This window comes from Uloborus diversus, chromosome 9 (genome assembly GCF_026930045.1).
Source record: "Uloborus diversus isolate 005 chromosome 9, Udiv.v.3.1, whole genome shotgun sequence".
Taxonomy (NCBI): Eukaryota; Metazoa; Arthropoda; class Arachnida; order Araneae; family Uloboridae; genus Uloborus; species Uloborus diversus.
Window position 1 is genome coordinate 89,756,962 of NC_072739.1, and position 27,991 is coordinate 89,784,952.

At 31.6% G+C, this 27,991-nt stretch overlaps 1 protein-coding gene across 1 annotated transcript in view; it reads right to left on the reverse strand.

Moving 5' to 3' along the window:
• Window positions 1-17,165: 17,165 nt before the first annotated feature.
• The window catches only part of LOC129229759 (mitogen-activated protein kinase kinase kinase 11-like), a 44,048-nt gene continuing 33,222 nt past the window's right edge, over window positions 17,166-27,991 (reverse strand). Inside the window, exons 8-10 of the mRNA XM_054864131.1 lie at window positions 24,591-24,848; window positions 19,509-19,790; window positions 17,166-18,070 (exon numbers count right to left, since the gene is read on the reverse strand). Of these exons, the coding sequence (XP_054720106.1) occupies window positions 17,166-18,070; window positions 19,509-19,790; window positions 24,591-24,848 (1,445 nt within the window). The remainder of the gene's footprint in view (window positions 18,071-19,508; window positions 19,791-24,590; window positions 24,849-27,991) is intronic.

Consider the following 27,991-nt stretch of genomic DNA (forward strand, 5'->3'; position numbering starts at 1 on the left):
GAGATTATAAAGAATTCTTTATTTGTATAGTGTAGGACCATCTTTGGCATGCAATACAGCTTGGATTCGCCAAGAAATCGATTCATAAAAGTGTTGAATAGTGTTCAGAGGAATTTTGTACCATTCTTCATGGAGATTTTGTGAAATTTCTGGAAGAGACGTTAGTAGAGGATATCGATTGCTTGAAATTAGACCATAACAGTTCAATTATAATAAGGTCAGGTGACAGTGCTGGCCAAGATAAGATGTTTAAATTCACCCTCATGTTCATCAAACCACAATTGGATAAGTCTATCTGCATGGATTGGTGCATTATCATCTTGGAAAATTCCATCTCCATCAGGAAACAAAGTTTGCATCATAGGATGGATCTGGTCAGCTGAAATGTGTCTATACTTCTCCCCAGTGGTCCTTCTTTTTATAGTTACAACTGGTTCAGCGAAAACCCACGACTTGACTGCCCATATCATGACAGATCCTGGTCCATGCTTGACTGTTGGAAGGAGAGAATCACGATCAAACGCTTGTGTTGGTGTCTTCTAAACTCGTAACTGTCCTTTAGTAGAAAAAAGTGCTAAAGACGTTTTTTCAGACCATATTACTCTCTTCCACTCATCAATCAACCAGGATTTGTGAGTGTGGCACCACTGTAAACAACGTTTAGCATTAACATTTGTGACAAGTGTTTTGGGAATTGCCATTCTTCTGTAAATGTTCGGTTTATAAAGGTGCCTTCTAACTGTAATCACTCACACTTCCTCTTTCACTGAGCTTATCATTTCACCCACTATTTTGCTTAACTGATTTTGTCTTACCGCACTGTGTAAATGCTGTTATAACTTTAGATACTGAGACCTCTAGAAACGCCAAAACATTGAGATGTTTCAGTTACACTTGCTCCAGCTAGATGCACTCCAACAATTTGATCTCTTAAAATTTGAGAGGTCCGACATTTCACGGGCTTGAAAAAAATCCAAACCTTCCAGAACTTCAATTAAGCCACCACATACAGCCAGAATACATTCATTGCTCTTTATAAAAAAATCAGACACCTAGTTTTATTCTTTATTGCTTACAAAGCGCATTCAAAAATGTCACTTTTATTCACAGAGGTTTCCATTATTCTGATAACTGCCTGTACATACGCTCAGTTTTTAATTATATAAGATAAAAAAAACAGTAGTAGCTTGTTTATTCAGCCCCTATTGATCCGCATCAAATTTGTACTTTTAAAAATATGTTATCTTCACAGAAATAACACAAATACCTTATTTTCCTGCGTATAATCCGCGGATTATCTGCTAAAAAAGATAAAGTTTATGAGGTGCGGATTATACACAGCCGCGGATTATCTGTGACTTTTTTCCCCCTTAACACCAACGCATTGAACCTCAATATTTTTACAGTAGGATTCACCGATCGAGATCGTACGCCGACTGAATGTTGTTTATTTTACGAAGCATGCATGTTTTTCTTCGCTGCCTGCCCGTATGTTGGTTATTTTACGTTACTTGAATGTTCCTCTTGGCGATTCAGGTCATGTAAAATAAACAACATTACAGTGAAATAGGTAGCCATTTGCACAAGATTAGACCGTTTGCTCATTTGTCTTGACTCTTTGTTTTTCAAGTAATTAGCGTACTAAAATCAAGATTTCAAGAAGAAATCATTATATTTTAGATTATATTTCAGATTAATTTTGATTATACCTTTAAAGTAATTTTTCACGTTTTTAAATTAGTTGCTCAAATGGTATGTTAGATTCAAACTTTATCTTTTTACATCGTATTATCCGCGGATTATGCGAAGCTTTTTTTCTTCAGGCCGATTTTAGGAGCTGCGGATTATAGGCCGCCCGTAGATAATACGCAGGAAAATACGGTACAAGTAATGATACAAAATTCTGAAAGCAAGAATGTAAGAGTAAGTATGTTAAACAGTTGCTTCTTATTAAAAAAATGTGCAGCTTTTGTATAAATTGTACAACATATGGTAATCTAACAAACATTTTGGTGTACTTAAACTATCACTCCACTATTAATGATAAAATGTTTGCATAACGGTGCTGCACGTCTCTTAAACAGTAGACCAGTTTTTTGTTGTTAAGAAATGATATTTAATAATAATTTAAAATTTTTTAAAGGTCTTGTTAATAAACTGGTGGACAATTGCTAAGGACGGATTCCAATGGGCTATGTATCGTGTAAAAAAGTAAGTGTAATTCAATGCCGAGTAAAATAAACGAATGTCAGAACTCTAGAACATTGCAATGACGATAGTTTATTATGCTCTGAAATTCAGAAGGCGTTGAAAAGTGTTCAAAGGACGAAACGGTCATTTTGGGCTGAATACGTAAAAGTGAATAAATGTAATTACCGCTCCCAGGCATTCGGGCGTAAAATGTCAATATGGGATACGACTACCATGGAGAGTGATGCAAGGTTCCAGACGTCATGTGATGCTTTATACAACATTATCCAAAAGCTGTTGGGGTAATTTATCCCATTCTTTTGTCAGTCACTGATAAGGGTGTCCTTGCTTATTGAAGGGTGTTGTCGACCAGCAAGACTGCTCCCCAAAACATCCCAAACATTTTCAATATGATTCAGATCTATAGAAAGTGCTGGCCATCCTATGGGTTGAATATTTTGAGTGAGCTAGACACTCCTGGACGGCAATTGTTAATGAAATGTTACGTTGTCATCCAAGAAAACGAATTTAATGCCCAATGCATCACAGAAAATGTAAACATGATGCAGTAGAACAACATTAATGTATCACTAGCCGTCATAGTCTTGTTTGGAAGCACACGAGTGATGTACGGCCATTGATCATAATCCTACCAATACCATGTCACAACTTGTAGGATACTAGTCCTTTTCTTTTATGTTTGCCGGCTTGTATGCGCTCATGCCAGGTTAGTTGTCGTCCACAATTCGACGACAGAATGAACCCGCTTTCATCTGAAAATAGTACACAAGCCCAGTCGATTTCTCTCCAAATGTGATGCTAAAGACATCATTACAAACGAGCAAAACACCGACTTGTAGACAATGGGATGGACAAAACGAGCTGACGTACATATTGTTTTACTGCATTGAAACCTCTATCTACAACTTTTTAGGATATTTGCTTGCTAGCCGCAGCAGGAAACTGCTTTGTTACCTAAGTAGTTGTGTTGCGCTAGTTCCTTTTTACTGCTAGCACCAAGTACCAATCTTCTGCTGACGTTGTATTGCATACACGATTTCCCTTGTGACATTTGCTACACATTCCATTTGTTTGAAATGATTTCCAAACTCTAGAAACAACCCTGTAACTGACGTCAAACTCCCTGGCAACATCTAAATTTTTCTGCCCTTCTTCAATGTTGCCAACGAAACGGCCACCCATAAAATCATCTAAGGTATGTCGAGAAGACATACCAAAAAATGCAAGTTCTTCAATTGATTCTTTCCTGTCAAGTTTTGCTTTCAAACAACAATGGTCATCACACGCCCAATCCTGTATATCAAGTGAACAGCAATGTCATGAGTCTGAAATTTGCATACTCACTCGACGTCTTACTGTGTGCCGAACTAATGCTAATTTCCATATTTCCTTGCCTTCCATTTTGTGGTTGCTAACGCTGCTATTGCCATCCGTCCTTAGCAATTGGCCACCAGTGTAGTAATTTTGTTATAAAACCTTATTTTTGTATAGCATAGTGATAAGTGAAGCAAGTATGCCGATTTTTGACTCTCCAGATTCCCCTTAGGCCCCAATTAGTACAGATAAACGAGATTGTGCTGTAGTTAGATATGTTAGGTGAATCACACAGGAAACGTACAATTTACTGTTACTAAGGAAAACCCAATCTTCCTACATCGCCCAGGCAAACAACTTGACACAGAATACATTTTCAACTGCCCGTCCATCATAGCAGCCCTCTCCAAAATAGATCTGAACTATACTAAACGAACCCTGTATGCAGACAAGGCCGAAGAAGTCGCCAAAGCACTTCGCAAAGCTTTCGGCTCAAATCTGATTCGTTTTTTTTTTTGTTCATTATATTTCATTTTGTACTTGTTATACAACAACAAGGAAAGCCCAAATAGTTATATAATTTTTTATTTTAACTCTGCAAATACATTTTGAGCTGAAGAACTGGAATGGAAACAAAACATAGTGTGAATGACTAGTTATGGGCATGGATAAAGGGTTTTTTTTTTTTTTTGGATTTTTGCTGAACTGTGATGTTCTAGTTCTAGCTCATGGAAAAAACCGTAACGAATTCTAACCGTATTAGAACTTAGAAATTACACTTTTGTAGCTGTGAAAATTTCATTCTTCAACTATGATTTATAAATTTCTTTTAATATAAACTGAAATGTGCTGGTTTGACCAGTTATGGTCACCCTAGCAAAATTGGATTACTTTCAGAAAATATATAAAAAAGATTCAATCTTATTAAAACACTTATTTTACTTACACTATAATCAAATTTCAACTTTCCAATTCGAGCAACATTAAAACTAAAAAAAGTTTAACTTACAAACTTCTTTTGAAAATTATGCCTAAACAACAAAAAATAAATAAAATTAATAAAGCCATCTACTGATGCATTTTTTATTTATCGTCTGCCAAATTTAGCTTATGTTTTATCATCAATTTTGAGTAAGAACGGCCAAAAAATCTATGGTCATATTTGTCCATCCCAGTGGTATTGATTTGGAATGCGAACTTGGAGGACTTTTTGTCCACCACAAATTTAACGAACACCAGTCACCATTGGGGAACGCGGAGGATTTTGAACTGGCTGGCATTGAACCCACAACTCTCCAGCCAAGGGTCCAGGTTTCCACGACCAGCTAACATGACAGTAACACAAACAATACTTTTCTGTTTTTGCCAAGACAGAAAGTAAACAAGTTGTCAAGTGCCAATGCACCCCATTCTACAGACATTCATTCAAAAATGCTGAAATAAAACAAATAAATATAAAGGAGAGAGAGTGCTAAATCATACGGTAATTGTGCAATTTTTAATCATTTGCTAAAATTAAGTAAAATTTCCAAGAACAAAAACAACTCACAGAAATAAAACTTTTAATATCATACCAGAATGTAAAGTATTTAGTAGTTGTTTTCTCAACTACTTGATAAAATGGCCTTTCTTCATTCTTTTCTACTCAATTTAAAAAATAACTTAACTCTAAAGCAGATGATGTATTTTCATTATCTAAATGGTACAACACAAAATTATTTACAAATAATGCATGATACATAATGGATTATACAATAAGAGACTTTGAAGAGGCATAATCAAGCCAGTGCAAAGCTCTGATGAAAGAGTGCATAGTCAAAGTTAAAATGTACAAATTCTTACTAATATATATACAGTATTGATGATGTATGAGATTTTGTTTTAAGTACAAGTAAACACAATCATATTCTCTTTCTTAAATATCATCACAGATGATATGATTTAATGATTTTTAAAAATTAAATTACAGTAATCTAGAACTATAAAAATCACAATAATATGGAATGTCGCTCTTCATTCTTGTATAAAAATTTATGGTAGAAAAAATAATGGCTCATTCAATATGAATTCAAAAGAATACTGTACACGTTTAAGCATGAACAGGTAAACAATATTCAATTATACATCAAGATTCTTGAACAGGAATTATTTGGGAATGTTGGTTATTTAAAAAAATAAATAAATAAATAAAATTAAAAAAACCTCAAAAGTGTAAATGGAAAATATGATTTTTAATTCAGAATATTCTCACTCTAGAGAAAAGTTTATGAAATAAATTCCTATTTTAAGGTTTTGATTGTTAAGTAACAAAATTGATGATTGCTTTGCAATATTTCTTACGTGCTCTTACCTTTGACTATACAGTCGAACCTGTCTATCTCGAATTTTACGGGAGAGAAGAAAAATTCGAGATATGGAAGTTTCGAGGCACAGAGGTTTTGAAAAAAGTTCTAAAAATAAGAAATTGGAGCAATGACTCGAAAGTAAAACTTTGGAAGCAATTTTACTAATCAACAATGTCTCCCTCCTCTCAGTTTCCGAATGGATATAATAGCTAGAAAACTTGCTTCTTGTACATAAAGTTTTAATTCTGGAGCATTATGTGACTGCTAATATTAAGAAAAATGTTTTTTGTCTAAAAATTCCAGTTAATAAAGATCGTTGGGGATCGAATTCAAGAAAGACACTTTAGTCGAAATTTGAGATATACAGTTTTTCAGAAAATTTCATTCGAGACAAACATGGGGGAAAACATTGTATTAATACTTTATGGTACAGGGAAAATGAAAAACTTCGACATAGAGAGGTTTTCGAGATAGGCAGATTCGAGATAAACAGGTTCGACTGTATAGGAATTTATTCCATTAGTGCGTTTAGTATGAATTAAACAATTAATCTTTATTTAGATGCTATATAGAAAAAAAATCACATGAAAAAAAAACATTTTAAAATGTAAAATGTTTTGTTACCATATGTCACTGCAATATTAAGTACATTTGGCATATTCAACTGTAAGACATTTTTTTATACATGGGGAGCCACTTGCCGTGGTGAAACCCACAAAACCAGCAATAGAGAACAGTGAAATTTTATTTTTTGTAGAAGCAATAGGCAACACACAATGAAGTGCTTATAAATGTACATTAAAATTATAAATGTACACATTTTAAAAGGGCAAACTTTTCTTGTTGGTTCTAGTGAGTAATTTCTTCATGAATTACTAATTACAAGCACATAAACTGCCATAAATTATAACTTGGAAAAAAGTATAGAGCTTATATTAAATTGAATCAATAATAAATAATGAGAGTAGTCACGAAAGCTGGCTGTTTTCTCTAACAGAATATTGGATGGCTATAAATCAAAAATGCTTCAAGTTCTAAATATTAGGGTTAGGAACAATAGAAAGATATACATTTTTATTTGATTTCTGTATTAGTAATTCTTCATATATTAATTTCCCTTTTTATTATTAAATATCATATAATTTTTTTTTTTAGCTCTATACTCCAATTAAACTGGAAATGTATTTCACAAACAAAAAGTTAGTTTCCCAAATCTATAACATTCAATTCTCCAAGAAATGAATCTCTGGTAATTTAATATGTAATGAATTACAATAATTCACTAGTATTTTACATGCATTGCATGAAAAAATAAAATAAAACTTAAAAATTATTTTAGTGACTTTAAAAACACACTGAATAAAAATATGTGTTTTAGACTTAATGAGAATTTTATATTAAAAAAGAAAAAAAAAAAAAAGAAATCTAGAAGTTACAAAATACAGTGAAGTCTTAGACTATTTTTAATATAAAATCACTACTTAGTATGGCATAAGTTAAATTGTGTTAAAGTTGAAATAAGGCACAAATCCTGTCAGAACTTTTTGCACAATTCTAAAATTTCACTGTATTTTGGAGCAAGATGTAGATTTATGCAATACATTCTTGTTTTAGCCTTCCCATTTATTTTTCAAATAAAATATTATTTTTCAATGAATATAAAACATTCATTAGAATAAAAAAAAATTATATCACATTCTGTATCGCTGGAATTATATTTTTTAGTCACCACAATTAACCACTAAACTGTTTTGCCTGAACACTATTAGGGTGCTATGAAAGTATTTAATTATTATTTAACCAAACATAACATATTTTTTTTTCAAACTCCATTTCGTTGATTTGCTTGTGGTTATCTTTTCCAGTAACCTATTGATTAGAAAATTACTGTAAACCAGTTCTATGGTTAGATAAACAAGGTTAAGTAAAAATGCTGTAATTAAAATATAACTAAGTAATAAATACAACACTTGAAACATTTTCGACTGAAGATATGAGTTTATGTAATTGATGTGAATACAAAATAATTTCTCAAAAAATGAAAGTTAACTAGTCAGTAGAAGAAACACTATTACAAATAAAGATTAAACTGTGAATCAAAGAAAGAAATAAAACGTGTATCAAGTAAAAAATAAATCAAGTTGTTCAAAATATAAAATATAATAAAAAGTTTGTTAATTGGGCTAAATGCAATTTATAGATAATTATAGTTTCCTTTCTTAGTAAAATAGAATCTGAGTACATGAACCAAATATGTTAAATTATTTAACTAAAGCAAAAAATAAACAATATTATCATAAAAGTCATGAAAAGTATAAAACAATACTGTTGTGATAAATATAAATCATAAAAATGACGTTAATAAAGAACAAAATTAGCAAGGAATGGCATATGAACATGTTTCAGGGTTACAAAGAATCCATTTTTTCAATGCAAAAGATGAAAGTTTATTGGTAAACACTTATGTTAGATGTTTAGATGTTCTTTTACCATAAGCTAACATTTGTTGTATTGAAAGTGTGGTTCTCTGAACCAGCAAAACTAAATATGTGAAAAATTTGTTTTATTAAAGTTGCTTTTATAATCTTTCTGAACGATAAATCAAGATTTTAGAAAAATAACCCTGAGCTATTGATGAACATTTCATTTGAAATTTAATTGGAACAGTCTGCAGCAATGAATGCTTCCTGAACTTAATTCTAGGAAAATTTTAAGTTTTGATCATGAACTTCAATTTATTTAAAAACATTTTTCTTATTTTTTAAAATTATACATATTTCATTAATTTCTAGCAGCTCAGGGTAAAAAACTTTGTAAAAATTGTTTAATGAAAAATTAGAGAAGCATTAGTCAATAATAATGACACAGAGATGTTAAATAAGACACTTTACAAAATTGCAATAGAGTTTGGTTGAAGCATTTGATTATTAAAAAAAAAAAAAAAAAAAGAATCAAATAAGAATCAAATGACTACCAAAATAAATTTCAAAAAAAGAAAAGTTTGCTCTAAATATTAATTTATAGTTGGTCAGATTTGATTATCTGGCTCAATGATCTAGATTTCATTTGAACAAAATTATTTCAAAAACATATTCATCAAAAATATTAAAAACATAATTGTTCTAATCATATTTTTCAGTGAAAAATATTATTTTGATAAAAATAGATATAAATCTTCATGAATATCACCCAAATATATTTGAAGAAAACCATTACCTTTAGTCCAAAGAAAATTAGAATTCATAAAAAAGATATATAAATAAAAAAACTTGCTTTTAAGTACATAAAACTGAGCATTAAGGATAAAAAGAAAAAATTCAGACAACAAAACTTGTGTTTGGGAACATGAAAAAGCAATATTAACATACAAGTACTCGGCATTTAACCCTCAACTGGTATACAGAGAATTTTGGAGAATGATTTACAAGTTTCAATTTAAGCCTCACAATTTTTTTTAACTAAATTAATTACTATTAGGCAAAGCATAACCCGTTCAGGCTGCTTGTGTCATTAAGCCTTATGACACAATCATTTTTTGAGAAAAACTGAAAAAAAAAAAAATACTGTATCAGACAAATTCTTTTAACTTTTCATTGCAAAAATAATTTTTAGCACAGTAAAATTTTTTAGGATGAAATTAAGGAACGTCATGAAAATGGAAATTAGCAATTTATCAGAATCCAAGGGACAATATCTTTAGTTGCATTATGGACAAAGCATGAAGTTTGTTTGATTTTAAAATGATTGTGCCTAATATTTAATATTGTTATACAACTTGTAAAAGCAATAAAAAGAAGAGCTATTGTTCTTTTCAATAACAAAACAATAGCCTTTTTTGCTTTATAAATACAACATATATTCAGAATGTATAACTGTTGTACATATAAATAAATTTAATCAAGTTTTGGACATAAGAGGAGGGTACAAATTCAACTAGGAAATAAATTTGTTTTAAAGATTCTAAGCTTTTTCTCGAACATATCGAAACAGCAGAAAAAATCACAGCTATAACTTTGTATCAACATTTGAGTATAATTTAGTTTAATTCATGCAAATATCTGAAGTCTTCTCCACTTTTACAAGGAATTGAGATTTAAAAAAGGTAACAGGAATTTTTATTCTAACAAATGAATAATTGCTCATAAATAAAATATTCGCAATTTGAAATTTTTTTAACTTTACTAAACTATATTTTGAAGGCATACTGCTAGTTTGTACAACATAAGATTATCAGATTAATGAAGGCAAAAAACTTACGTTGTAAAAAAATTTTCGTATTGTGTAAAAATACATCACACGCATTCATCATTTGAAAAATATATCACAAAAATTGATTCATCTAACTGAAAGACTCATGAAAATAATAGAATGCAAAATACACAAAGCACAATTTCTAGAACTTTTTAAATAAATTGGTTATTTAATTAAAAATCAGAAAAAGTTGTTATTTTTACATTTTGTATTAAATAAATATCAATTGTTGTTGTCTAGTCCAAGTAGTGCATAAAAATCAAATAGCACATAAGTCGTCCAAAACAGACCTGGCAATGTTCAAGCCTTTGGCGAAAAGAGCCAGTTGATAGTCTGTGGGTTTTAGGTCTATGTAAATAGTGTCTGTGTAAATAGAGGATGTTCTTTTTTTTCTAGGTGTTTCAAGAGTTTATAATTAAATTTCCAGGATGCTAAACCACAAACTTTTTAAGCTGAAGAAAAACATCTTTTCATTTATATTTTTATGATTGGTCCCTTGCAAAAATTTTGTAAAGGTATTGTTTATTTATTTGTTATAGTCAATTCATTGAATGCATATCATTATTTCCTTAGCTGTGTTTACATTTTCTGAGTATCAAAATTAATACATTTAGAAAATTGCCTAATTTGCATTTTTAAAAACACTTGAGATTGGTCACATGGGCATTTATTTCTCTCTCAGGAAGAATCATTATATAAATAACATTAAAGTGTAAGATTTTTGTTTTCTGATTTCTTTATCATTTTAACTTACTAATCAACTAATTTCATGTTTCATATCCAAAGACATTTGCATCACAATTTTAGTCTAACATAACAACAAAATATATAAACAAAAAGAATAAGAAAACATGCTGTCTATTATACACAATTAACTTAATATCATTTCTCCAAAGTCCTCTAACAATTGAAAGCTAATTGCTGAATGATATAACCAATGACCGACAAAAATTGTAAAATCTTGAGCCAGGAAGAAAAAGTTCAGGTAACTATTTCCCCAAGTTTGTAGGAAAACTCAATGTCACATGGGTTTTGAAAGACCTAGTTGCCAAGGTAGTATCATTTATTTTTAGTTACCCGGGATTTGTCAGAACCTGGTTATAAACATGTATAAATTATACAGGGTAAGCATTAAAGAATATCCCAGTTGTAAACATTTATATTTCATAAACTATTATACTTACAACTATAAATGATACATAAAGATTAACCTTCCCAGTTTTTCTGAACAAAAGTAACTACTTAAACATGCAGGTTGCGCACTAGCGTAACCAGAAATTCTTTTCAGAAGGGGTTTTTTGGTCACAACAATCCTTACACATGTATTTACTACAATAAATGTAAGGATTGGCAAAAATGTTAAAACCATTGGCGGGTGTTTTTACTCCCACTTCGCTGCGTCACTGCCACTCTGCAATGCTAAATTGGCCATGCAGGGGATGATGATTTACCTTTTATACCAAGGGCGCCCATATAGGGGGCAAAGGGGGGGGGGTTCAAGCCCCCCCTTTGAAATTAGAACTTCCTTGCTTTTAGTACTTTTTTCTTTGCACAAATGGAAAAACATTTCTTCACCAGCCATTAATGAATAAATTATTAAAAATGTCAAATTTTAATGACTTTAATCTGTCCTGAAATCAGTTTCCACGGGAGAAATATCTAGTTAAACCAGGGGGAAAATATTTGAGCCTCCCCCCTTGCAACTTTGCATGTGGGCGCCATCTTTATACGTTAGCCAGCCAGATCCCCAGACCCAACTGCATGTGATTTTTTTTAATTAGAAAGACTGTGTTTATACACCACAATTGCATATAACAATTCAAAAACTGAAAGATTGCATCTGTTTAGCGTTACGAATTATTGAAAGCGAAACCCTCAAAAATGTATGTTACAGATGTATGTCGCATTACGAAAGGTGCACACATTGTACATTTGTCAGTGAAAAAAATGTTCACAGTTTATTTTATGTATCAATTATAGTGCTAGGCGTAATAGTTTATGAAATATAAATTCTTGGATATTGCTTTATGCTAACCCCCTGTATTACTTTTCTATTTCATAGTTCTAAACTGAACAATTGGTATTAAGCAATGAAAAGATGCATATGAAGAGTGAAGTAGTTAAACATTACATGTTTTTTATTTTTTATTACCAAATAACTGATTTCATTCTCATGCACACCTAACAAGCAGCTATGTATTGAGAACGTATGAGGCACTGATTTACATAATAAATGTAAGAACGTTGCTACAATAGTAGTCCTATTACAAAAGTAGAAGGTGCAATATTAGTAAGTTATTCAAGATCTGAGTGCACAGCTATATATGATCAACATAAATAGTTGTCTTTCATTTGTACTTTGTAATAAAAAAGCTCAGGAAACTTTGCAAGTTTACAGATTTTAGTTCTTTCCAATATCACCACACATTATAAGGAAATAATTCAAGAATAGGGTATAAAATTACAAGCAAAGTTAATACATTAATACTGAAGTTTGTAACTAAGCTTCTATTCAAGCAAATTCTGTCCAATAATGACAAAAAATATATGAAGGTAAAAAGTATAAATTTAAACTCTTAATTAAAACAAAAATAATAAAGTTAATGATATAGTATAGTAAACCCCCAGGTATCGGCCGTTGGATTATCTGCGGGTCTTTTTATTTTTTTTTTTAAACTTTTATGATTGTGTTATAGTTTACTTTTAGATTTTACCTATATTTTTTATATTCAATGTTAGTAGATGTAATGTAGCAATGTTTTTAGTTATAATTCAAATGTATGTGTGAGTGTTATTCATATTTTTTAGCTATTGTATACCCTGAGTTTCGTTTCTAACCTATTATTCAGGTCATCCGTGGTTTTTGCTTATCCACAGTTACTGTGCCACCCTATTCCGGGAATAATCAGGGGTTTACCGTAATAGTATTAAGAGCTTAGAGATGCAATTACTAAAAATCTGGTCGATATAAAGTTATAATCTAGTCACATTATGAGTATCAGAAGTTATATTCAAAAATAAATACATTTAGATCACATTTACCTGAATCAAACAAATAAAAAATGAATCTTCAGGTTTAAAAAGATGAGTAATAATTTAATGCTGAATGAATCTTACAAATGTCAATAAATACAAGAATGTTGTTCATAAATAATGAAAACTGGGAAAATTTCTTAATCTCCACTCAGCTTTCAGAGGAATGTTTAGGCATACACACAGGGGAAAAGTTGGTCAGTTTGAGACTTTTCTTTTCAACATAAAAACTGGTTGGGGACACTGGGCTACAATTTTTTTTGATATTGACAGTTTCATCAAATGATATTTATCTCTCAAAACTGGTTCAACTAATTATAATACTGCATTGAGCATGACTGCCTGGCTAAACCACCGTTCCAGAATGGAGATTTGCAACTCCGGGGAATGCTTTCATGTAGGGCTCGAAAAATGAATTATTTCAATACAACACAAATACAGTTTGCTGAAATTTTGGGCAAAAATGTTATGTTTTGGAGAAATTTTAGATTTTCAATTTTATAAATGGGTGATGTTTACACTTTATACTAGAGAGTCAGAGAACTACCTCCTGTCCTCGTCAAACAGTCTTCTTACTACAGGCTTCAAACATTTCCAAAACACTTTACTTTTTAAATTTTTACTGCTAAATTTTAATCCTGTTTTTAAAAGTGTTTCATGTGGTTTATCTTTTTTCCAAAAGTGATTTTTATCCAAGAAATGTTAAACATAATTTGGCTTAGTGATCGACCTCATTTATATGGATTAAGTTCCAACTTGCCATACAAAACAACAATTACAATAGTGTTTTTTGAATAAAAGAGTAAGTAACATTACAAAATAATGAGATTATGATGCATATTTTGTCAAGCATGTAAAATTCAATCAAACAATATTTTATGAGGTCCTTTTGAGAAGAGTTAGTTAATGAACTCCAAGAATTCCAGCTTTTAGGAAAAATGCACCAAGAAATAGTGGAATGGACATAAGATTTGACAGCAAAACAATGTACAGATGACAAAAACAGCTTCATATGATGACAGATTCCAAAATTGTGTAATAATAGAATCAGTTGATTACACAGCTGAGACAGACATAGTAAAAGAATTCAGAATTGGTCCACCAATGAAAGATAAAAGTTCAAATACCATTTGCAACATGGGAAAAAGGAGTGGTTCATTTTTAGAAGGCAAAAAATTTTAAAAAATGGAGTTGAATGGCAGAAATATGTTTTGAACACTGATATCTAAGGTAACCAGCTTATAATCAGATGAAAACATTGGTAAATTTTATGTATAGTATATATTGCACCAGCAATTAAGTCATATTAAAAGTTAAATCCGAATAAGAGATAAGGTTTGGAATAATTGGAGTTGACTTTTTCTGTGTGAATGCAGTATATCTATTGAAATACTACAAGAATAGCAAAATAGAAATGTATACAAAGAAATAGGAAATCACAATAAAGTCTCTTTTTACCCCTCAAACCAATGAAATAGTATCACAATTCTGTTAACAATAAAGGAGTTTTAAAAATGTAAATTTTTTGATGCATGAATTGATGATTCGGAAAAATAAAAACGAATGTCTGTAATATTAGTCCATCTATATTTCTCCTAAAAACCATTTATAAAAATAAAAAAATACAAACAACAAAAACAAGTACCTTTTAGGTGTATCACTCCACCAATTGTTTTGTTTTTTTTCCTTTGGGGGAAAATTTAAATTCTAAATATGAAATGAGGAGCTGGGCTTGTGGATAAAATGCACAGATTTGAAAAAAAAAAAAAAAACAGATATTATATGGAGTACAATTCTCCCTACCCCATTAGGAGAAAATCCTAAATAAAGAGAAATATTATTCCAATTCCAATAGAAAGTACATAAAAATGATTAATAAGCTCAAGTACTAGAAAGAATTTTTGCCTCAAAAGCTTAAATAACTTTGAAGAGTTGGTATCAATAATACTAGATAATCTAAAAATTTCATTTTGGAACTCAAAAAATAAATAAAAATTAAAAGAATAAAACAATAGAAATTCAAACAAAGTCTTAAATTAACTTGCATTTTCAAGAAAATTACTCTAGAACTTGAGATTGCATGGTTTTAAAACAATCAATCATATTCTTGTACACGAAATTCATTTTTTTCTATCTCTTGACTCCTTAACCTTAAGCATAAAATTATAGGATTATTTGCACTGCCACATAGAGAAAGAAATCATTCGCATGCAATGAATTAATTCTTGCCCCCATGCGATTCCCCATTAATTCTCATGTGATGAATTGAGCCTGGATTGCTTAAGTAAAGACAAGTCCTAATCACCGGACAACATGGGACACACATGAAATTGAATGATTGATTGAGGTTAGTGTGGACAAACCAGCTTGCCAACATTTTATGAATATGATTGCACTTATTTTTTTCCACTGCCGACTAGTGGTGTAGTGGTTAGAAACTGGTCTCTTACGCCCAAAGGCGCAGGTTTGGTCATGGCTCCAGTCGGTAGATTTTCGAAATGCAGAAAATTGACAGCGTCCATGTCATATGATTATGTGGCATGTAAAAGATCCTTGAGTACTCAATTGGCATTGAGTATCTCTTGGCAAAATTAAATTCCTAGTGCTGTTTCGAATCAAATAGAGCCCAGGTGCCACCCATCTAGTGGGAAAACTGGCCGTCAAAATTCTAGAGGCTATGGCACCCCACCGATAGTGCTGCCTTGTGAATTAGTGGGTGCTGTGCTGGGGGATCACACTAGGTCTGCAAAAGGCAGTGCCTGTACTGCAACCCCATTAGAAGAGGGGAAAACAAAATACTAGAGAGAAATGTGACTGCTTATTGTTTTGGATACAAAGAAAGTCTAATGCCTGACTCATTGTATTTATATTTACTGTATTATCCGGCATGTTGGAAAAAAGTGAGGTTGACCAGCATGCCGGAAAATTCGAATTTTCCGGCATGCCGGACTTTTCAAGGTTTATTTGCAATAAAACAAAACTAAACTTCCCCATTCAGTTCCAATCAGAAAGCAAACTATTGTAAGGAAAAAAATAAAAAATCCTGAAAGTAACCTTCTTTGGGAAAAAAAAAAGTACTGCATATGTATCAAACTTACTGTATTGGACTGGCCCGGGAATTTAACAGACTTAAATCAGAGAGAAAATTTATGAGCTGCGTCAAAAAACAATTTTACAAGTTTGACTGCACAATAATGGAGAAGCTAATTTCGGTCATTATTGGCATATGGTTAAGATATATTGAACTTAAAACTCTACGGACCAGTCTAGTACATACCATGCCGAAACATGTCTGTGATGTTATAATGTCTCGTGGAGCATAGTTCAATTATTAGTTTTGAATATTCATAGAAAATATGAGTAAAATGGAATTTTATGCAAAAAATGCATTTTTTTAATTAATTGCCACAATACTGTATTTCTTCTTCTAAAACAAATTGATTATTTTCGATAGATAATTCATTTGACAGCAGGCAGAAAATCTTTTTTTTTAAAGTAAATAATAGCATTATGAAAACAAAATTTTCAAACCAACCAACTAATTTAAAAAAAAATAGTATTGCAAAGTCTTTGTTTTGTAAGTGTCTATATAGCAAGATCAATGCATTAAAATACTCTATGCAAATAAGATTAATTTCGCAAAAAGAATGATTTTTAATTTTATAAGTCTTATTTATTTATTTTTTTCTATCTTCATATTTAAAATTAAAGAGAATTAAAAATTCCATTTCGATATCTCAAACTATGACATTAACATTGCAGATTAAACATTTTAACTTTTATGTTTATTCTTAAAATGGAATAGTAGAAATTTATTTGTTAAAGCAATTATTTTGCAATTTTTAAACATTGATTATGCTATACATACACACACACAACTGTATAAATATATTCACATTTCAGTTACAAACCATAAATTTATATTTTATGAAAACTATTTCAGTAGGAAAAGTTATTCATCTCCCTACAGCAAGTATATACAATTCAATTGCTTTGAAGACAGATAGTTTACTACCTTACAGACGACTGTCGTTGGTCTCCTACTCTCATCACATCTGACAATGGAATGGTACCACCTTCTGCCTGTCCATCTGATGGAATGTCTAAAAGAGATTTCAGATCATCTGTTCCAGAAGCTTTATTTACAGTTTTTACAGCGGGCTCGTCGCTTTCGTCTATGCTGAAGCGGACCCGCGAAGTGCTACCACTGTCCTCGTTAGAAGAACATCTAGAACTGCTATTGGGCGTCCCATTTGTTGGAGTTCCATCAGCATTGTTTGCAGAATTGATAAGACATCCCCTCGTAGGAGAAGATGTATTATCAATACCACATTTTAATTTTGAATGAGCTAAAGAACGATAGCTGCAGTCAAACACGGCACTATCCTGACTATTTTTTCTCCTGGGTGTATTAGGCAAAGAAGTAATCACTGTCACGTATGGCGTATGGTAAGGAGCTATCGTTGAAGGCGGCAATGATTGAGAATAACTTTCGGAGTCATGTTCACTATCCTCTGTGCGAAACAGAGGATTAATACTTGAGGAAGCATTAGAATTATCAGATATATTAGATGAAGTCCTTCGATGAGTGCAAATTATCCTTTGAGGAGTACGAGGCTGCACGTGCCCCATTGAAGGAGAAGGGGAACCGGGAATATCGTGAGCATGAAAACCTTCTTGGTAGTTCTTTTCGGGATACAACCTTTCAACATGGTAAACGTCGGGTCTTGTTTGATCAGCATAAACTTTTTCCACATAACACACTGATTCAACTCCAGCACCTCTGTATTCTTGGTAGTAGTGATAAGAAACTTCTGGTTGTCGAGAATGATCCGGAAAATGGGGAGGAGGAGTGTGATATCCTTCTTGTCTATTGAAATCTAAATAAGACATACGTTCCAATACAGATGAGACACCTGGAATAATTATTATTAACATCAATATTTCACAGAGTTGAGAAATAAAAAAATGATTTATAGTTCCAATGATAAAATATATTTACTGAAATGTGTGTAGTTCATGTCTGCACAATATACATGTGTAACCATAGTACCCTTTTTTGATGCGTTTTAAGCATCCAATTAGCTCATTTTCAAACCTTATTCATTTTAACTCCTAAATCAAATACTTAGAAACATACAGTTTCTAAAATTTTTAAATCACTGTATTACACCTACATTGCTAGATGACTTTTAAAACTAATTTTAAACAAAAGACCAATAAAGTAATATTTAGAGCTTTTCTTAAGATGATTTGACACGACAAACAAGCTACATAGTTGAATAGAACACAGTCTGTTTGCATTCTATTCAACAGTTTAAATGCACAGTTTAAAAAGTATTCAATGAAGCATTTGACAACAAATAAAGTAGTTCCCAATCAAATATAGTAAACCCTCATTTTATGCTGATTTGATTATATGCGGTTTAAAATTTGACGTCTTTATTTTGTTTTACGTGGATGAGTTCTGATTTTACACGGATGCAGCATTGCAAAAAAATAAAATTATACATACCCTCTTTCAAAATCCAAACTCCTGAGATTGCAGATAACATGCAAAAAACTGCAATTTGGCACGCTAATAAGCGAGCTTGAGCCACCTGAGACTCTTTTGCGATTGGCTCAATAGCTCTTTCCAGAAATGAAGTTAATCCGACACTATATGCAGTGCTCACAAGGGGAAGAACTTTTAGAAATGAAAGAGGAGGATGAAATTAACAAGGATATCAACATGGATGATACACAACGAAAAACTTTCACTATTCAAATTTTGAGCCATTCCCTGTGAAGGAAGATCCCATCATGGAAGTGACATGAGTGATCATGGATGCGTTGATGCTATACAAGGAACTACAGAGAAAAATAATTAAAGACTGCCAAATCATAACCAACTCTTTTTTTTAGAAACACTAAGATAATTCATGTTTTCTTTATGCCCGTTGTTCACATGTATCGAAAATACACATTATATTTAATATATGTTTATCTATAACTAGGTTGAAATATATTTTTGTTATTGAACCAAACTCCTATTTTAAAACTACTCTTAAGTCTTAATTTATGGAATTTTGATTAATGCCTTATTTTCCTAAAATGTAACCTCAGCATAAAATGAGGGTCTACTGTACAGAACACTGTTTATTACTTTGGCACCTTTATATACAATCAAGTCTGAAATTTCCTGTTTTGTGCAAAACATAAATGTCATTATGTTGAGATCCTATTTTAAGCTTTTTTACATACCCTTTTTATAATTAATATCATACTTAATTATATTATAAAAATAGCAAAGCAAAATTGTGCTGTACAGAGTTAATAAAACTACGTTGTCGAAAGAAAGAGCAATGCTTTTACCTAACGGTGAAGGTCCAAAACCTGAGCTCGAGCTGGTAGCAGCATGGTCACTTTCATTACTTGTAGTAGAAGATTTCCGGCATGGACTCTGAGCATGTGGAGTGTAAGAGCCTGCTGAGCTAGCATTTGGATTATGTTGGGGAGAATCTGTAAAGTGCAATGGAATCGCAAAATCGAAATTCAATCCAGGTCGATAGTGCCTAGTCTGGCCATGGTAGGTGTTGTGTCGATATCCTGATGCTGAAGAAAATTCAAACTCTGAACCTAAACACAGAGGAGAACCTAAAAATGAAAATAAAATTTCTGAACTATTTTCTAGTTAATGAACTATCATTGCATTAATAAATCATTAAAAAACATGCCTTGCAAGACCCGAAATGCATATTTAAAAACCCTCTCATGAAGTTGCGTCATAGGTACCATGCTTTGTATTAACATTATCACACACAAGTAATCACATAGTTAATTAATTACTAGGAAGCAAAGCATACAACAAAAATATAATTATTTTTCACATAGTGTATCATTTCTTTCTTGTATAAAAGAAAGAAATTCACCAGCATAATTTTTAACAGAGCAATCAAAAATTAGTACTGAGAGCAGCCGCCTGTGAATATTATTAAAACCAATAGAAATTTCATGTCAAGAAAAAATTACAGCAGTTCTTGTAACTCAAACTTTGCTCTATATGCATATATCATACTATCTGGTAAGTGTAAGCAAATCAGTGTATTTAGGCAATCATTGACAAGAAGCTCTTAACTGACCACAAATCACAGCCATAAGATAAGGAGCAACCTAATGGAATATTACCAGGGCGGATACAGACGATTATTTGGGGGGGGGGGTCATATTGAAGAATACCCCCCCCCCCTCCCCATTGTGAACAATGTTTTTTAAAAGTTCAAGTTAGAGTTTTCAATAAAAATATATTAGCTCTTTTTTTTTTCTTGTTGCAAATGTTGTTGGTTTAAAAATAACTTTGCTAATAAATAATTTTTGATACATTTCTTTATGTTTAAAGGATAAAAATTATTTTAATTTATTTTCTGATTATATTGTAAGGTTAGTTCTGTGAAGTTAAAAAAAGAAAAGTTATAAAATTATCTTGAAAACATTGCTTTCATTTTATTGCACAAAAGAATAAAAACACCAAAACATATGTAGGATATTATGTGTATTATCATATTACATCAAACTTTTTCAATACTACTAGTTTTCAACAGCTATAAAAGGATGCGTGAGTTTTGCTGGAGGCTTTTTCAGTACACCATTTCAAGAGTACTGCAAAGTCACATGATACTCAGCAACTATCGTTTGGTACATAAAAGTGTGCCCTTTGCTTCATATGGGATAGGGAAGGTTTTTTGCACAAAAAAAAAATGTGGTCAATGAAAACGTGGGCTATGACTCCACAGCAGTTATTTTGAGTTTAAAAAATTGTAGACATTTATCAAAAGATGTTCACAAACCTCATGACCTTCTAATAATTTTTCTAATATTTTTCTCTTCTTATGGGAGTCATGCTTGGCTTTTGCTCAAGAACTGAAATTTTGAAGAAATACGTTGTCTTTGCTTTGTGTACCACTGTATGCAATTTAACTACATTAACGTTGGTCATTGTATCAGCGTATTTGATTCATTACAGCAATGAGTGAATGCTAATGGGTTTCACCATCACAGTTTCCTTACATAACTTTACTAATTTTACCTCTCATTTAAAAGATACATTAAAAAACTTGAGCCGCTTAACGTACAGCGAGTCATCCTGTGTTTCATCCAAGTTTCTGTTGCCTCTTTGCCGAATATTGCAGATTTCTCAGCTAATTCATCCAACATAGTTTTCAAGGTACCATCCACTTTCATAATATCAGCATCAAGGTGAAAAAACATGGCAGGCATTTTCTACAGGTTAGAGAGCATAAATAATGATAGGTTTTTCATTCCTTTCTTCTTAGAGAAATATATGCAGGTTTAGTAAGTTAAAGGTTTTAAGTGTTTTCTAAGCTTACTGAAGCATTCTGAAATTGTATTTTGGCTACTGTAGCGGGTCTCAGTTTTTCCTAAGGCGCAAATTTTTGGGTTTTAAATTTTAATGACAGTTTTCAAAAACGTTTATAGTTTTTACGCATTTTCTCAATTGCTGAACGTATGAAACTGAAACCTTGAATGAGAATACAAATTCATTTTCATCGTTTTCTTGCTCTTCTTGCAGAAATATGAGGTAGATGAAACAAACTTCAAATGATGCTTGTGAAAATATTCGTTTTATGAGCAGCAAAAGTTGGGAAACGTTTTCATAGAAAATCTTTGTGGGATTGGAACTCTTGCGGGATTTTGCTCTCAATCTTGCAAAATATCATGCAGGATCCCGCAGGATTCGGGATCTAGATTTCGGGACTGGAAACCCCGTTTGTAATCAAGCCACATGGCCTTGTATTTTGTGACAATCACAAAAGTTAATAACAAATGTGGGAGACCTATTTAATGTTTATGATATTTTTTTTTCTCCGTACTTTTTTCTCAACTTTACTGTGTACATTTATCAAGAAGTTTTTTTCAACATTGTTTCTGTTATTCAAAAAAAAAAAAAAATTAAAAGAAAATTATAAACTTTAGGCCTCATGCGGGACATCTAAACATTTTTTGATTCGGATAATTTTTTTTATGTAAGATGTGGGTCGGTAGGGGCAACTTTTTATCAGCTTGACAAATTGAATTTCGAGAAAAAGTTTTTTTTGATACACCCTAATGCACTGTTCAAAGATGTTATAGTGCACTCAGCAAAAACAGTAAAGTCATAAACCTGAACGTATCAGAAATGTGACAAAAATTCTATTAAACTACTAATACCAATTTTCACGGTTTTTAATTAATAACTTCGGTAGGAGCTACAATGCCACAGACACACACATCAAACTTATATGACCCTCCTCCTGTTTGCATAGGGGGTAAAACAAAAAAACTCATTGATTCCTCTCTCATAAGATGAAACATACAAGTGATATAAAAAAAAGAAAGAAAAATAGCATTATAACAACAGACTGTTGACATTTTTTTCTCTTTTTCTTTTCTTCTTTTTTTTTTATTGATATTACTAAATTATTACAGTTTTTGAAGGAGATAAAAATAAAAGTCATTAATTACACTACATTAATCATTAGAAGTTTGTCTATCAGAACAGACATTCAAAAAAAGGAAGAACTACATAACATACACCACATTTTCTTTTCTTTGAAGCTGAATTAAATACAACACAAAGCCAGGTTTTTCTTGTAAAAACATTCAGGGCTGAAGTTTACACCTTTTCAAAAATAAATGCAACAAACTTTAAGTAAGAAAAAGCGTTACTTTCAAGAATTAGCGCACACATCACATTAGTATTTAGCAATCTATAAATACTTAACTTTGTGCAAGCATCCACAATACCAGATAAATGAGCAAAAATATGATCAGATACTTGATAATAATCAAGATTTTTAATTACATTTCTTGACTAAGGAGTGATGTCATTGTAAACGCACTTGAATGTGATACAAGCACTCTCTGAAGAACAGTGAAGCACCGTTTATGTTTCTCTTTTATATGTTTTTATTAATTATACGTCCCTGCAGAGTTTAATACACATTAACCTATACCTATTATATGTTTTTTTAATAGTACGCTTTTTTTATTCAGTCCCTTCAAAAATGTATAAACAGTGCTTCACTGTATACTTAGAAAATCTATTCTCAGCTCTCCTCAATAAAAAAACTAGTATGTTGTGGCCATCACGAAACTTTCTTCTATATTTTTCTTATGAATTCTGATCCCTCCCCATGCTTAATGAGGAAGCAATATTCCCAATAAAAACATAATTATGCACGCAAAAACTTGAGGACCATCCTAATTTCCGAATTATCACAAAAGCAAAGCAAAGAGCGAACATTCAAAAATACTTAAAAAGCCTTGCTTAAATAAAAACAAATATTTTATTTGTTAACAAACACAAGACATGGCAACAGTTAAAATTTTTAAATCATTGATTTTCCGGTCATCTTCCAACAATTAAAATTACGCGAAATATGCAGAGGACAGTCACATTTTATTTTTCTTATTGTTGCATTAATAAAGCTATTTTTATTCGACCAAAAAAAATCAACCCCTCTTGCAGCGATTGGCGCTCCAACATATTTACATATAGGTTTACATTTATTCCAAATTTCCTCCAGAACGTAGCATTACTTCTTGAGATATGACACTTGAATGAAAAAGAAAGAACGTTTGATTGCACCACCCCCTTTTCAGCTATTGACGCCAAAATAGAATCAGCTCTTGTACCTTCTAAGAGCTACTTGTCGATAAAGATTTGTTTGATTCTGTTCATTATTTCTTGAGATATAGCAATCACAAGTAACAACAAAAAACGTTCTATAGCTCAGCCCCCGTTTGAGTTATTTACACCAAAACTGAATCAACACCGGTACACATTAGGGGCAATATATGGACCAAATTTTGTTTGACTTCGCTAGTTATTTCCAGTGGAATAGTGAGCAGGCATAACTCAAGAAATGTTCCATTGTTCGACCCCCTTGGAGGAATTTGAGCCAAAAACTAAGGAGCATAAGTTCACATAGGGTCTTATATGTCTACCAAATTTTGTTCAATTTCATGAGATAGTTTTTGCTGTAGAACGGCCACAAAAAACCAGTCACACACATACCGAAACACACACACAGACAGATGGATATTTACCAAAAATGGTCGCAATGGACTCAGCACATCACAGAATGTTCAAATCTGTCAAAATTCTAAATTCGAAAATTTGCACAAAACCAATACTTTCTTCTATATATTAAACATAGAAGAAAGTAAAAACACCTCACATCACTAAAATTGATGCAACCAAAACTTGATTAATAAGTAAATGTTTATTTGCTAATTATTTTCATGCAATAATTTCTTTCAAAAAAAAAAATATATATTTATTCATAACTGCATGCATATATATGGCTGTATCATGACTTACATCCAAATTCATAAAAGTACTACTTCACAACCTTAACTTCATTTTCATACAAATATATAAACATTTTACATTACCTTGCTCCCTAGACCACCACCTTTTTTCTTCATCATCATCATCAGACCAAACAGGAGTGAGCTTTGGATGGACAGAAGTTTGTGTAACCAGTCTTATGTCAAAACCAAGAGCAATACAACTAACTATGGCAGCAACGTTGAACAAACCCAAATTGACAGAATTTCCCGGCCGTTTTAAACTATTTTCAGAATCGGTTTCATTGTAAAGGGTGTGGTGTCTTGGCAAAGGCATACTTTCTAACTGCCATTCTTCATGACCTTGAAAAACAATTTTTTTTTTCCATTAGGCATTGCAAAAGCAAGCTTACATAAAAACATACAAAAACAGGAATGAGTATTTAGCCATGCATACAATCAAAATGCATAAAAATACATTCATGCATTTCTACTTGATCAGTCTTTTCGGATAATCAAGAATTCATCAATGATAATCTATTTTAATACGTAGTATCGTCTTTGAACTGTTATTATGACTATTTTATTTGTTAATTAGCTAAAATTACAACTAAAAATGAATTTATCTCTGAAACAAAAACTTACAATGGTTTAAATGGAACTTTCACCTGGTGTAAATTGGCCATCCTTTTGCCGTGCAGCTCTATCCCGAAATTTTGTTAAAAAGCATGAGTTCAGAGGAATCACTGTTCCTGTTGTTCCAACCAAACAAGGCATTTCAAGAAACACTCAAAAGCATCATTAATGATCTTAATTACTCCGGAATCACTATCATCTTCAACATCTTCTTCTTTTGGAGAATTTCGGCCTGCTGATATTAATTCGTCATCATTGAGCAACTGGAAGGAAGACAATTCAACCAAACTGTGATTTCTCTATGCTTACAATTTTCAAAACCTTTCATTATGCTAAAAAGGCTTGAAAATTCAGCAACACTTTTACAACATCTGTAGCATTTTCATCTGTGCCAGTTGAAAAATTTGGCAAAAGTTTTCGCCAACTTTGTCTTAGTGTTATCTGCACTCTTAGTTTGGAAAGGATGACTTGCATACAAAACAAATGTGAGGGAAAGAAAAAAAAAACTTTTTAAATGCGTGTTTGTTAAGAGAAATTTTTGGATGATAGTAGAAAGTGAAAAAAAAAAGTGAAGACAAAACCGACTTCAGTTAACGGAGAGTTTTGGTTGATCGAGGTTTGGATAATGGAGGTTCTACTGTATTGACACTAGAAAACTTGCATACTCAAGTAGGAAATCAAACTGTAAAATAGGCAAAACTCGATATTACACCTTGTTGTTAATGCCTAAAATACTAAATATTGTGAAAAATTTGAAAATCAGTAAATAAAATCCTTGTTCAAGAATTCAACATTTATTAAATATTTATCGTTCGGTTGAAATGAGTTTCAGATCCTATGACCTCGTCCTCTTTTTGCTGGACATTACAAATTTAAAACTCTTGGGAAACAGGAAATAAAGTTTGGCTGTTGTCATATGTGTGACTCTTGAATATATGAGTTAATTTAAAACTTTAACCCATTCCATGATCAGCCCGAAACCCCTTAATGCGCATGCCGCAGATAACAAACAGAGTTGCTTTTTGCTACGTTGTAATAGCGCTTTTCTCCCCATTTTGCTCTCGGGATTTTAATGTTGTTTTTGCTGTTCAGCTTGCATTCGAAAATCGCTTCGCTTTATTAGTTTTTTGGCACTGAATTAAATAGTGCAATAAAATACAAGGTTGCTAATATGTGCTGAAATATTCATTAAATTTACACAGTACATAATGGGAAAATAAACAATAGAGGATAGAATGAAAAGAAATTATTTTTACAACACTAATTATTTTATTGATTTATTTTTCTTTTTGCTTTTATCTCAGTAGATCATTTTTTTTTTATACACTTAAGAAATCAAAACTGTTAAATGTAAGATGATCTACCTTTCAAAAGGGCTCGACAAAACATTCTTCAAACAATTGACTGATCGATCCAAAATTGAATGGACAAAAACGCTTTAACTGTGGGAATGATTTTCTAAGAGGATAAAAAGTATTCTTCGGTGCCTTTTGATACATTGTGACCCATCAAAACGACCAATAAACAAAGAGACATCTCTTTGCTTTTCGGTTCTTTTATCGTAATTGCGATGATTTTTAAATCCCTTCTGAGTGTCCAGCTATCAGTTGCTCAAGCGTGGGAAGTATTTCAAAGATAAATGATTACAAAAGATCAAAACTTGCGGCTAATCCCCTATTTCCCTATGCAACTAAAAGCCCCCAGCTGAGAGAGGAATAACAGAGGCGGCCTGGACGGATTCCCTAAGGAGGTGTCCCCCTTAGTGTCTTGTGGTCAACCCTTCCACATTATTTTCTTACAACAAAACAGTTTGAATCAGAAAGGAATTTCAAAGCAAGCTTTACTGCTTGTATTTGAGAACATGTCTTTAGAAGAAAAAAAAAAGAAAATCTTGCTTGAAATCGAGTTGGATTGTTTTTCTTTTTTTAAAACATATTTGGATAAATTTTAGTTAGTTTCATAGGATTATTTGCTAATTAAGACAACTTGATTATTGAAAAGAAACCAAATATTTTATTTCTATTTTTAAAATCTCATAAAAGAAGGTGCAATTAAAACATTGGAGCTATTTTAAAATAATAAATAAAATCTGAAAAAGAAAGGGGGAAAAGGAATGTTTCGTTTCGTATGAGTAAAGCGAAAAGAACACAAGATATTATCATTTCATTTGTACTGCAGTATATATTTTATGTTTTGCATGGTCAAATATTACGTATAATCAATGCGGTCGTCATAATTTTTGTTTGTGAAATTAAAAATATTCAAAACTGTATCACTAAAAATCCATCAAAGGATGCCACGAATATATAAAGTTGAAATTTAAGTTTGAAAATATCACGATTTAAAAATAAATAAATAATAAAAATAAATAAAAGCGTAGTAAACAAATTATAATTTAAAAAAAAACATACTCGTATAAAATTAAGATGTGTCAGATAATTTTAAAAAATATTGTGTAAAATAAATTATAAAATTTGAGGATTATGAACAATTTAGTGAAGGATGCTTATGTAAGAAGGTGGATTTTTGATAACAAGAAAAATATATTTCTGTTTATTTGCTTTATTCAGGCGTAGAAATATTGTTTAATGTGTAAGGAAATATTTTCACACTTGTTCATCAGGAGTCAAATGCCAGAATGCTAAGAAACAAAGCTTCCACGAAAAGATAAAAATATAATGCCTGATTATTTGAAGCATTATACGTGTCCCATCCAGGAGTACTTGAAAGGTTAATATCTTAGTAAAATGAAATAAATTACAACAAGTTTCGTGAAATACTATAAGTTACATCCCTTTTGTCAAAGGAAAAGAGCTTGATTACTGCTCCCCTGAAAGCACCAGAACCCAACAGAGAAGCGCAATAACAGG